General features: G+C 37.9%; 1 protein-coding gene across 1 annotated transcript; it reads left to right on the forward strand.

Moving 5' to 3' along the window:
* The first annotated feature begins 277 nt into the window (after positions 1–277).
* On the forward strand, positions 278–1,429 carry HTR1B (5-hydroxytryptamine receptor 1B). Its single transcript, XM_063291119.1, has one exon. The coding sequence runs from the start codon at positions 278–280 to the stop codon at positions 1,427–1,429; it is 1,152 nt and encodes a 383-aa protein (XP_063147189.1).
* Positions 1,430–14,492: the final 13,063 nt, after the last annotated feature.

Raw genomic sequence — 14,492 nt, forward strand, 5'->3', positions numbered from 1 at the left:
GGCAGCCGGCACGTGCTGAGGCGTCGGCTTGACTTTAGCAAAGAGGGGGAGGGCTTGGCGGCGGCGCGAGACATGGTCCGCCCGGCGAGCGGGAGGCGTCCCCATTGGAAGAGCTGCGCGCACGTGCTCCCTCTTGCCACAGACGCGGCTCGCGTGCTCGCATTCCACGGGCGGGATTCTCTTGAGGTGTGGCGCGCGGCGAGGGCGCTGCCCTCCTCGGATTGTTGAGTCTGGCGGCGCTCCCCTCCTCGCCCAAGTCCAGAGCAACTTTGGAGGCATGGATCAACCTAGGCTCTGCCAAGCCACAGGCCTAAACGTGTTCCACGCCAATGACTCTGACCAGGCTAGGAATTGCAGCCCCGAAGAAAGTTCCATCTACCAAGATGGCACCCCGTTCTCCTGGAAGGTTGTCCTCACCATCGTCTTGGCTCTCATCACCTTGGCCACCATATTGTCCAATGCTTTTGTAATTGCCACCGTCTACCAGAGCCGTAAGCTCCACACCCCAGCCAACTATCTCATAGCTTCCTTGGCAGTCACTGACCTTCTGGTGTCCCTCCTTGTCATGCCTATCAGCACCATGTACACTGTGACTGGGAAATGGACTCTTGGCCAGATTGTGTGTGACATTTGGCTCTCTTCAGACATCACTTGTTGCACTGCTTCCATTCTCCATTTATGTGTGATTGCCCTGGACAGATACTGGGCCATCACAGATGCAGTTGAGTATTCTACTAAAAGGACTCCAAAGAGAGCAGCAGGCATGATTGCCCTGGTGTGGATCTTCTCTATCTCTATCTCAATCCCTCCTTTCTTCTGGCAGCAGTCTAAAGCTGAAGAGATGGCTAACTGTGTGGTGAATTCAGACCACATCTTATATACCATCTATTCCACAGTGGGGGCCTTCTATTTTCCTACCTTGCTGCTGATTATCCTGTATGGAAGGATCTATGTGGAAGCCAGATCTCGGATTTTGAAACAGGCACCAAAGAACACCGGCAAAAGGTTAACCCGAGCTCACTTAATAACAGATTCCCCTGGATCAACATCCTCTGTCACTTCTATAAATTGCAAGGCCTCAGAGGCATCCAGTGAAATGGGGTCTCCTGTATATACGAACCAGGTCAAAGTGAAGGTATCCGATGCTTTTCTGGAAAAAAAGAAGCTGATGGCTGCCAGAGAGCGGAAAGCAACCAAGACTTTAGGGATTATTTTAGGAGCCTTCATTGTGTGCTGGCTACCCTTCTTTATCATTAGTTTAGTGTTGCCTATTTGTAAAGATGCTTGCTGGTTCCACATGGCCATCTTTGACTTTTTCACGTGGCTGGGATATCTTAATTCTCTGATCAACCCTATCATCTACACTATGTCCAATGAAGACTTCAAACAAGCATTTCACAAATTGATACGGTTCCGATGCACAAGTTGAATTATAAGTGCAGTTAAATGTAAGTCTCCAGAGTCGGAGGCTTGAATGAATGCATTTTGTGTGTCTGGTTCTTCAGGTAGGTGGATTATTCTTACCATGCTACTGTCTCCAGAAAACAGTATCTTTTAATGGCAAAATGGAATTCAGTAGAGAGGAGAGCCATGCCAGTTAGCAAAGGTTCTCATTCAGGGTAGAGGTAACTACAAAACAGCCTCCCTCTGAGCCTGGGTTTAAAAATATGCTGCATCTTACTCTGTTCCCATTAATGTTGCTGAAGAAGTCATTTTGGCCTTAAAATGCGAGTTTATCCTGGATTATGCCTTGTAGAGCTGTTGTGGTAGGAACTGGAAAGGTTCTGGACAACTTCTATGGAGATACCTGATCCAACATAACTGTACTGTACTTGAACTAAGTGACTATCATCCCATCTTCTGCTAGGAGATCTTTGCCTCTCAGACATCTGTGTTTGAAAGTGTTTTGCCATGTTTCCCTCCTTTTTCCTGCTAGCTTGCTAAATTAAAGACTATGCAGAGTAGACTATAAATGAATTGTGCATGATGCTTAGTAGTTATATGGATCAGAGATCTGGAAGAACTAGTACTGATAGTCTTACAATAACCATTCCTTCACTTGCTTATAATAAATGGGCTGGAGGAATGTTGGGGAAGCAGTCAAATATAGACAAAACTCAGCATGAGAAAAGCCACTCATCTTTTTTTTTGTACAGACGTGCCTTCTCTTTTGTTTAACAACTTGTCACAGTAACCAAAAAAGCCAAACTGTTAGGTGTGCATATGTTTGTGTGAGTGCATGCATGGTGGCCTGCACAATCAAGTGCCAAAGCTTGCAAGCTTCTTTTTTCTTTTTCCATGTTCAGTTCCCTTTTCTCCTCCCTTCCTTCCTTCCTTCCTTCCTTCCTTCCTTCCTTCCTTCCTTCCTTCCTTCCTTCCTTCCCATTTTTGAATAAGTGATCCTTCTGTTCACTTGCATTTTAATTTTAGTTAAAAATCTTCCTTTCAAAGCTTTTAAACTTGCTTATACTGTTTGCTTTCAAAAAGAAAAGTTGATGTTTATTCCTTATGTGGACACTGAACAAACTGCAGCTACCATGACTGTAATAATTCTTATTAAATTACCCTTTTTTTTCTTCTGAAAAGGACTCTTTCTCTGCAATGCAAGGCAATTTTCCCTTAACACTGATTTCATAAGCAGATTTTCAAATCTTACAATATTCAGTTCCTAAAGGAATCTACTCTCTTTTCCAGACGCTGTCTAGTACAAAATCTCATCTGCGGTTTTAATTTCCCTTATCCTTATTCTTCATTCATCTCTTCTCACATTTCCCATCCCATCCTTTCCTGAAATGTTTTGACAAACTGATCGAATGAATGGTTCATCTACATTATTAATGTCACTAAGGCAATAAGGCAGGACAGGACCCAGTTTCAGCACTTGGGAAAGCTGCAGAGTTTCTTTGTTACCTGCCTAAAGCCCAGATGCAAAGAGTGAGTCTTATACAATATCCACTGCTTTGAATAAACAGTGTATGTAGAAAATCCTATCACAGTACATGCTTGCTATGTTATGTAATCCTTAAAAGAAAGGCTTCCAACTCCATACATCCCCTACTATTCAAGTTAGTAAAGGCATTACTAAAATAGCTTTCATTGTATAGGACAGTATGATACCGGTCCCTTCTAAATTATAAACTTTTTTTGATGGGGAGGAAGGATCTCCCAGGAACAGCTTTTTTCTTTGATTTCAAATTAATAATGCCACATCAGGCCAGAAACCTTGCAAAGTTTTGATTAGAATCTTTTTAGAGAGCTTCCTTCCTGTGATCTGGGTCAGGATTGGTAATGGCTTCCTTTGCCCATGTGTTGGGTTAAGTAGAAAATCTGACTAATGCTTCTCTATAGTGATAAAAATAGAAGCATAAACTAAGACTTCAGTGTATAGTAAAGCTGCCCAAATGAGGAATAGGAAAGAAGAAAAGAAAATCCTCTGTATCATACTTCTGCACGATCTAGAGAGCTGCACCAGTGATACTTCACACAACCCATCTTAACGACAAGTTATTTTCCTGTCATACCTGATTCCAGTAGCCATATTAAGGAAGCACAATGGGGACTTATTCCTGCTACCTCATACTCTTCTACATTTTCATGTGGAATTCCTTTGCAATTTTTTCCTATAAAAGTAGGACTTCAACAGTGATGCTGACAATTTTATTTCCCCCTCTCCTGAAAAATGCATGTGATGTTTCCACAGTGTGAGTTACTTTCACCAATCCCTGCTAAACAGTTCCTTTATTTATTTATAAGATTTATATACTATCAAACAAAGCATCTCTAGGTTCTTTATTCCAAGAGGCCTAAAATGTAAATGTTGTCTGAGATTATAACAAATAGGTGGAGGAAAGAAATGTCAAGAAGTAAATGTCAACAAACACAGGAAAAACTTATATTCTGGTTTTGTTGAACTGAAATAAAGATTAAATTGGGTTGGATTTTTAATGGAGGCCTTTATGGTATTCTTATTCAAATCTAGTTCTTAAAAATGAGGTCTGAGTTCAGGAAGAAACTGAGAATGGATACTTTACTGACTTTGCAAACATAACCTTCCTCTGCATTTCTACCTGGTTTTCATGTGCTTATGTCTGCATTTTTTTTCATGTACAGAAGCTAACTCCCAATTCTTTTTTTTTCCTTGAAAGAGCTGCTAATCTCATTCTGAAGGTCCTGAAATGTAAACTTTTGCACTGAAATGAACTGTACACTGTGGCATAACTTCTTCAGGTTGCTTGTTTATGGAAAGCAAATGGTTGTTCAAGAAACAGTTATTTTTGTTTTAAATCAGTGTTGATACTGTAACATTGAGATTTATTTAGCCACCATACTTCACCGACAGGAAATGGAATGGATTGCTTATCTCTTAATACTGTTTGCACTACTACAGTCTTCTTCAAAAGTGAATCACCTTGCGCTCCTGTTTTGGGAACGTAGGAGAAATGTGGAAGTCCTGTCCTTTCATCTTTTTAATCAATCTGGAATTTCAAAAATAGCCATTTGATGTTGTGATCTTACAGATTTTTTTTTTGTATGTGTGGTACTGTTAACTGAGGAATCTAAAATCATCTGAAATACGATCCTGTAGGTTGTTGGTGTATACAATTGGAACCTACTTTATTATATATTTTTACTCATTATTTCTGAAGATTAGATAAGTTATCTCTACGTAATAAGCCCAGCAGTCAAAATTTAAAAAATTCAGACTATGTTGTTCTGTTCCATTTGCTTTGAAAGGATTGCATTGCAAGTGTTTGTCTTAAATGTAACTGAAAATCAAACAATAAAAAAGCTTTACTGTGATAACAAGTGTATTTCGTAGAAATTGTGTTACTAAGGAAGATGATATTTATTTGTTTGCTTGACTGAAGCTTTATATGACTTATTTGATGATGAGATAGTAGGAATAGGTGATGATTAATTGTGGCTGAAATTGGCAGCTGTAATTAGGAGCCACAACAAATTTAATACAGACCAAGTATCTTGGACTGTATTCTGCTTCATCAAATATGCAGATGCTATCCTTAACAGTGACTGGATTCATACATACACAAAGCCATGGTTACCTGAATCAGTGACAGTTGTCTGGATCCAAGTTACATGGTAAGCAGAAACCAAGCAAAGTATATAATAGTTTAACCTGATATGTGAAGCCAGACAATGTACCTCATGGAGTTCATGTTAGGTCCATGTACTCTTATTTGCTTTGGGGATGCTGCAAGACTCCATATTATTTGTTTTATTTAGTACATGTATGCACGACCTTTTTCCATCATGAAATTCAAAGAATATTCATGGAGGTTTTCAGATAATCTCTTACCAGGCATTGACCAGACATAAACCTCTTTAGAATAAGCAAGGTGGCCACATCGTGTGTCCCTCTCTTTTAGGTATCTTTTTAGAAAGGCATTCTGATATTTATTTTTTCTTTCACTGGAGACATCGTTAGGCAAACCCAAGACTCCTAGCAACTGAAAGTGGTAACTTTGTCCTTTCTCCTTTGCTAGCAAGTGAAGCTGGCTTGGAGAGAAAGAAAACGTTCTATGTTGAGCAGGGCACATGGAAGCAGTATGGGGAGCCCCACTTATTGTCAGCATGCTGGCACACATCCTGTGATGTGCGTATTTGAAATCAAGGCAGCCCCTGGGCTAAAGAAAAGATCCTTAATCCAATATGCAGGTAGTTTAGTGATTGCAATTGGCTTAAAATACTAAGTTCTTCCCCCCCACCCCCTTTGGAGTTATTGACAGAAATGAGAATAGTTTTCTTCTCCCTTTAGATTTACATATTTAAATTCCAAGCCTTTCTTAGTTGTAAAAATAACCTAAACAGTATTGATTTGTTTACTGTGCTTGCCAACTAAATGAATTGAGACCTCAATTCTCTTGCACAGAAGATTCCCATTAACTGCATTAACTGCATTTTGTGAATGCTGGTGACTGGAAACTTGGAATATGGCATTCTAGTTATCTAAAGATCAGTTTCCTCATTAGGGCTCAATTAAGAAGAAGTTAATCATGCTTAAATTTCACTGAAATGCCTGGGACTTATAATAGATAGGATTAACTTTGTTTCTGATGTCAAAGAATCAACAAAAGGCCTTTTCAGATGTTTTAAATCTGGGGACCCATGCATGGAGGAGGAGCAGTACTATTCATGGTCCCAGTCTCCACTTGTTGATAACAGCATGCATATATGTTGATAAGTTCCTTTCCTACCATTTGATAATTACAAAATGCGTAGTCCTGATCACGGGAAGTGACACGATCCACATTCAATCTGTATATCTAGAAGCTCTGTTTGCAAAGGAGTACACATGTTCTTTGATAAAGAAGGATTCTAGATAAAATAATTATTTTCTTTTGGACTAACAAAACAGACTTCTAAGAAGTGTAATAGTGAAACACTAATATAAAGCTTACCTACGTACCTAAATGTCTGAATATTCATTCCTTGTTGTCTCATGATAGATAGATAGATAGATAGATAGATAGATAGATAGGATCAAATTAGGATCAAATATTTCCTCAACGCTAAATAGCTATGAGATGCATCTGTTTAAAAAGAATGTATGCTCAAGTACTTCTAAGCCATTAGAGATTTCCAAAATTATTCTACCTTTTTGAACATTCATTCCAAAATGTGGATTTTTCCAGTAGGAAAATGTATTTTCTGAAATACGTTCCTTGAGGCAATAAAGATGTATGGTTGACAAAGTAAATAGAAATGTGTTCTTTCTTTTTCAAACTTCTGTTGGCATTGGAGCAAGTTTGCAAAGATGAGCAAGGTCATCACTAAAATTAATGTTTGGTTCTAGTTCACAGTTCTAGTTCTCTTACTTCTAGGAAGAACAGAAATGACCAACATGGGAATATTAATTACAATAAATTTGCAAGGAGGGTGAAATATCCAGCAGTTTTTAAAAATAAAATTTGTCTCAGCTTCTGTACCTTTCATCTTGCCGGCTTCTCTCATTTACAACAGTATGCCCGTGATTGAGTAATAATGATAGCCATGCACCATATGTTCTTAAGGATGCTGTGTTATAGTCAGATGAATATTGCAGGTAGCTTTACTTTTCAGGTTTTGGAGAATGTTGGCTCAGACTACTGATGCATGCCCAGTACATAGACTCCTTAATTGGCAAGCTATTGTAAATACAATTCCCTTTACCTTTCATAAATGTCCAAGCTTCAGTAAAAGAAGATAAAAATGGTCAATTTTATCTATGGACTAATTTATTCAAGACACATACTTGCCCCTATATTCTTTCAATTTGTTGCGGTTGTCACCATTGCATAGGGGCATTGTAGCTAGTCTTTCAGCGTGCAGTTGAGATGCTCAGCAAAAGAGGGCTGCTACTACATAAGAGTAAGGCTTTACTACCTCCTGCAACATAAAACATAGCAAGGAACACCTACTGAAATACCCTGTCTTCTGCACAAGTGTTAAAGATACCAACGCAAAGCTCTCTCTTGTGTTGAGCACCCTAGTATTGCTAGGGGTTTATGAACTAATGCACACACTACTTCTTGGGAATCATGACAACAGGAAATACTGCAGAAAGCTTGTTCATCAGAATCCTATACCTAGTTAGCGCTGTAGATTGATTCTTGGAACTTCAGTTTTATATGTATTGCTTTTCTAATGTATCTTTTACTGAATTAGGGCAGGCTTTTGCCTTAGGTAAGTGTTTTTTAAACTCACTATTCAAAAGATGTTGCAAACAGATCCTTGCCATTACTGGCATAATACCATAATAGCTTTTGGTGTTAGAACTGGAAAGAAAAAAATAAAGATATTCTTGAGGTAAGAAAGTGGAGCGTATATCATTAACTGCAACAGAGAGAATAGACAGGACAGCATTCCCCACTGAATTCTGAAACAGATGTTTGGAAGTTGATTGCAGTTTGGAAAAAAAATTACAATATATTGCAATCACAGCTTTAGGAGAAAGTTCTTCAGAAAGATTATAGCAACATTTGTAAATGGTAATAATTTGCATTTTAGGGAGCATTATACATACTACATTATAGCCCAGTATTGTGTAGTGTATCCAGTATTTGAATGTGGGAGCCCCCAGTTCAATTCCTGGCTAAACAATTTGGATTCCAGAAGACAAAGGCAATGTCAGTCACAGGAACACAGGAATTGGCCATTATACAAAATCATAGAATTGGTCTATTTAACTCAGAAATGTCTACTTCAGGGATAGATAACCTGATATCCTTAAGATCTTTTATACTTTCATTGCCATATCACTCTTATCCAGGATGACCAAAATGGTAGTTGTAATCCAAAAATTACAGAATACCCCAGATTACCTATTCCTAGTCCCTATGAATGACAGCAGCTCTCCAGAGTTTCAGACATATTTTTTCACAGCCCTCTTTTGAATGCTGAAGATTGAACTTCCCTCACATGCACCATTGATGTGCAATTGAACTACAGCCCCTCTTTCCATTTAGGACTGGAAAAATTATATTCACTGCATTTCTGCTTTCCCTGCGGATTTGTAAAAGGGCACCGGATATGTGATTTCTCACAGATGGTACAATAAAAATAGAGAAATGGTTGGTGTTTTCCCCCTTCTTTGTAAAGTTTGAGTTCAACTTAATCAGTCTCAAGCAAGGAGCTTTGAGAAGGGGGAAAAATGAATAAAATGTGAGATAAGATTTTAACTTCTTTGGTTCACTATGCACTTACTCAAAAGTAAGTCCGAGTGAGATCAGTAGGACTTAGTTTTTAAATAAATATGCATAGATTATGCCTGTAAATTCCTTTAGTACACTCAATCATATAAGAAAGCTATAAATAACCATAACTCTTGCTCCTTGGCTTTTGTTGGTTTTTCCCCCCAATAGGGCAATTTCCCCTGTATACTCTAGTGTTTGGTATTTATTGTCAAATGTATTGCTTAATTGTGTAGTTATTTTATAACTGACCAAAGTTGTAACAAATTTATGTCTACGGTAATAACTAGGATAGCTTGGAGGCAGTTTATCTGAGGCTGCCTTGGATCCCCTTAAGTAAGGTTTATGATATGTAAAGAGGATAAAGCTATTAAGAGAATTACTTGGAAATCTCAAACTGGCATTTGTATTAATCTTGTAGACACTAATTGCTCCTTTGTAGGGTTCTGTTCCACATACTTTCTTATCTCTCATCATGACTCTTTATTATTAATTAATCATATAAATGGTCTTTTGATTTCCAGTGAAATTTATTAATAATTGCTATAATCACACAGCTTTCCTTAATGTAAACAGTTTTCATCATCTCTGGTATCTATATATGAATGCTGTCATTTTAAAAATGTTTTTACCATTACAATTGTTTTTCACATGCTGCTTCCATCAATAATGTAAATAAACTTTTTTTCTATTAATTACCTGTGTTACTCTTAGTACAATTTCCACCATTATTGTCTCTATGCAGTGTTTGGAAAAGTTAGCTCTTGGAATTCAGACATGTAAACAGTTGATAGTTACTCTGCTACTGTCCATTATCAGATATATTATGATGATCCTCTGTGTTACATTAACCAAGGTCAATAGATGTAATAGCTTCTATCAGTGGAGATTTCACTGCATCATACACTAACAGTTTCCTCACAGGAAATCTTGCAGTATAAAAACAATGTAGGATTTGGCCTACTAAAGAAATGTGAGAAGTTGGAGCTGAGATTCTAGCTTTTTAGAACATCTGTGTAAGTGAAAGCCATCTGTTTCCAAATAGTTAAGAGCCAGATGTTGGGTGTCAACACACAAGCCATTTATTGCAGAGTACTGCAGTACAGAATCCAAAGCACCTTCAAAGTTATGAACATGCTCATTTACTTAATACATTTCTACCTTGTCTTTCTGCTGAAGAAGCATTCATGAAGGCTAACAGGTTTTTATAAAATATTTTAAAAAAACATAAATTAAACCTAATTAACAAAAGTCGGCAAAAGGTAACATCTTTAGAAACTTTCTAAAAGATGAGAGATTGGGGGCCACCCACAATCTTGAACTCACAACCCAGGTTCTCTTTTGGGGTCCTGAAAGGTGGGCTAAGGACAGTTGAGGCATTGAAACGTGGGCCTTTCCAGCAGATCTCAACATATGTGTCACAATCACTGGGTGACTGATGGGTGGCTATACAAATGTGATAGATAAATACTCCCCCAGCTCTCTGTACAGAAAAATAATGGCAAGCACATCATTTTCAGACACATATAAGATCCATATTTTTCTAATAGTCAAGGAAAAATAATATTACCAGCTATATTTAACTATGGTTCCTTTTGCATTATATAAGCATGCATATACACACATATACACAGAGTAGATATAGTCCTGCTATTGCAGTTGATTGTGATTCCAGAACTAACGCTAGCATAATTTCAGTTCTGAGCCCAAGCAGCTGCAGCAGCAGCAACAACAACAACAAAACAACAACTGTGGTCAAACAAATGAAAGCTAATATAGCTAATAGCAATGTGGAACAGTACGCTATGCCGTCTAGCAACTGCAGGATCATTAGTTCATGAACTCCCAAAGCAGAGGGACACAGTCATGGGGGCATGACATTATAAAACCCCTGTATCTCCCTGCTCTGATTGCTTAAGGGAAGACGGACTGTATAGACAATTCTGAGAGCTTCTAGACATCCCTTCCTGAAACTACTGTCAGGACTTGGATAGCTCCTAGAGCTAATGCCCTGTATAAAGTCATCTAAAGTGTGAAGGTCTGTGAGTTCAATTCCCAGCAGAGGGTTTGAACTCTGTAACGTAACATCTGGCTCTCCATGTCTGACAATTCCCGATAAGGATGAATCCAGTAATGTGGTGCCTCCTGGTGGTCAATATAACTGAAAAATACCACACTGTGTAAAAATAGAGAAAACTTTGTAAATGGGGGCATGACATAATACACCTATATTTCTTTGCTTTGAAAGTTTAAGGGAAGGTAGACCGTACATACCATTCTGAAGCTAATATGTACCTTTCATACACATTTGGTCATCATAGATGATTTGAGTATCTATTGTGGAGGGCAGTGCAGGATATTTAGGAGTCCCACTTCAAGATCCTTTCAGCCTCACTTAGAGCAATAAGGATAGATTCAAGTAGGCATTTGTAGTTATTCTCACAGCCCATTATACTATCCCTGCACTATACTAAGGGTGGAGAACTTCTACCCCTTTAAATGTCGCTGAACTTGCTCCCAGCAGCCTTGGTCAGCATGTGCAATGACAAATAGGTAAGTGGTTACATTTTGATTCTGAGTTACATGGGAAACTGACATTGTGGAATAACCCAAATTTGAAAAGAGTGGAGAAGGTGTTTTATTGGAATGTTTCGGTTAGTCAGGAGACCAGTACTTTAAATTCGATGATTTTTAATGGTTGTTTTGAAGACCTTGAGCAACTGTGTGCTAAATGTGACTTATATACAACATTTGCTTTGCAGTATGTACAACTGAAACACACACTAACCAAACAGTATGGCCCAGAAACTGTATCTGAGGTACTTGCAATTTTAGGATCCTTAAGACATGCAGTGCTTGAATAGAAACCCACAATTTAATTTGATAAATGTGATTTATTTACTTTAATTAAAAAGTAAAATGAAAGTTAGTGTTACTTGCATATCTGAACAGTGGAATGAAAAATTGGAATATTCAATTTTGGAGAATTAATTGGTCCAGGTGTTAAGAAATGTAAAATACACAAAACTCTGGTATTGTTTTGTGTTTAGTTATATGGGAAAATAACGTCATTTGTATTTTGTGCATTCACTACCTTTAACAAGCTGTATCTTAGCCTTTTCTGACCTTTGCCCTTCAGCTTATTGTTAGGTAGTTCTAATTCATTCAAGACCATCTACGCAGTCCAGTATTCTAAACAAGTTTTGGCCCATTGCAATATGACAATCTAATCTCCTTTCTTCCATCTGTGTTATTTCTGAAGTACTCCTCCATCTGCCAACCCACTACATCTACTACTTGTTTTTATTCTCCTTCTATTATTTTTCCCCAAGAATATCCTTAGGCGGTAATGATATTTCAGCAGCCCCATAGTAAGATGCCTCTTAATATGATCTAGGAAATCATTTTTTGGCAGCTCCCTGTATGGACTTAATTATTTTCTTCTTTGTCACTGAAAGAAGTACTACAATTTCCTAGTGGATCAGCCTTCTGTCATACTTCTTCATCGCATTTGCAGAAATTTCCACTAGCTTAGAGCAACATTTCTTCTCTGTAAGGGGCCACTGTGAAGAATAGTCCTTCTGCCCATTGTTTTGCTCTATTTTTAAAGCAAAATTTCTTAGCATACAAGTACAATTTCTTTAAAATTATGCATCTTGCAGAGAACTGAAGCAAGAAATGTCATACTCTACATTACATTCATTTCTCAGTAATACAGTACATTTTTTTTTCTCTTTCAAAGATGCCCAGGAAAAAAATCAATTGACAAGAAACACAAATTAATATAAAATCACTAATACACACATTAATCAGAAAGAGCCTGGTATCATCTTTGAACAAGTCTAACAAATTTTATTGTAAGACATAAGCTTTTATGAGCTGTAGCTCACTTCATCAGATGCATGGAGTGGCTTAACTGATGTAGGATTTCAGTACATTTGGATGAGGCGGGGTGGGGGGAAGAAAAGAGAAGACAGAGTGGTTATGCACATGAAGCTTTCATGGGGATATATTACAAGTACCTTATCAATTAACAATTGTAATGTGTTAAAAACCCATTGTGTTCTGAGATAGCCTGGAACCTACTGATGAAGTAAGCTCAGCTGTCTCCCACTCAATTGTGCTGGAAAGCCTCTTTGTTCCAAAACTGTTACCCTGAGATCTCTGATGGAATGTCCTGGGAGGCTAAAGTGTTCTGCTGGTATTTTGTCCTTGCTTCAAATTTGTGTCCATTAATTCTTTTGTACAAAGTCTGCCCCATTTTGTCCTAAGTAGAATCCAGAGAGGCATTGCTAGCACATGATGGCATATATCACATTAGAGGAAGAGCATGTGAAGGTACCTCTAGCTTTGTGTGTGAAGCTGTTGGGGCAGATGATAGTATTGTTGGTGTAAATGAGAAGGTAAACTAGAAATCTGGGCTTTTGTAGGGCCTGGTTGCCATGTTAATATCATTGTCCTGTTGTTTCTTGTTGCTTGTGAGAATCTGCTTCAGATAGGGTAGTAGTCTATATGAGCTTACCACCAAAGTGCCTGAGAAAGAACACTGTCATTGTCCAGTATAGGTGGTAGATTATTTTGATTGGCTTGAGCTGTGAGTTGTAGGTGACAACCAGTGGTGTTCTATTGTTCTATTTATGTGGTCTGTCTTTTAATAGGTCCTCTCTGGGAATTGCTCTGGCTCTATTGATTTGTGCATTGATCTTTCTGGGTGGATAATTCAGTCTCCTGAATACCTGGCTTAATTCCATCAGTTGAACATCTCTATCTAGTGGGTCGGAACAAATGTGATTGTAACATAGAGCTTTAGTAATCAAGAATTAATTTAAAACCAGGAGAATCAGAACCATTGTAATAATTTCAAACAGCAGTGTTTGATCAGAGAATACAGATGCCATACAATATAAGTTTTTAAATTCTATACTGATATTTTTTTTCTTACTGTAAATATATGTAGAAAAGCAATGGAAGAGTGGGATATCAGCAGTCTTGTTGAATGATGGGAGAACTGCCTTTCCAATACAACTCTCAGCAATCCTCATCATTGCTAAGGCATTTATTTATTTGTTTATTTAGTTTTCATATTGAAATACAAAAAATTACAGCGCCAACAGAAAAAAATAGATGAAATTATGATTATATAGTGAAGGAAAAAAACTTAGATATATTATGGTGATTAAAGTAAACTAAATGTATCATGCATGGTGGACTTGTAAAAAAGCTAGAAAATTTTGAGTACAAATACACATAGTGATATAAAGAATTTTAAAGACCCACATTCAGCTGAAACTAGATTTTTTTCTGTTGGGACCTATGGATTTTTAAAAAATCTTTTCATTTGTGTCTGATTCTTGCCTGGACAAGTCCTTGCAGTTTTATTGGCAAGGTTTTTCAGAAGAGGTTTGCCCTTGCCTCTTTCCTAGGGCTGAGAGAAAGTGACTGGCCCAAGGTCACCCAGCTGGCTTTGTGCCTAAGGCGGGACTAGAACTCACAGTCTCCTGGTTTCTAGCCAGATACTTTAACCACTACACCTAACTGGCTCTCTAATATTCAGCTGAAACCAGATTTTTTTCTGTTGAGACCTATGGATAGTCAACTAGAAAAGAATCATGGAAGATTGGTTTTGTATATGGTAACTGCAGCAAGATTATTATATGCACAAAGATGGAAAGATTCTAAAATACCCTCAGTGGAGGAATGGCTGGTGAAGATAACAGAATTTGCAGAAATGGCAACTCTGACTTGTTTGATTAGGGAGAAAACAACAAGTACATTTATTAGTGACTGGAAACCCTTTATGTA

This window comes from Candoia aspera, chromosome 1 (genome assembly GCF_035149785.1).
Source record: "Candoia aspera isolate rCanAsp1 chromosome 1, rCanAsp1.hap2, whole genome shotgun sequence".
Taxonomy (NCBI): domain Eukaryota; kingdom Metazoa; phylum Chordata; class Lepidosauria; order Squamata; family Boidae; genus Candoia; species Candoia aspera.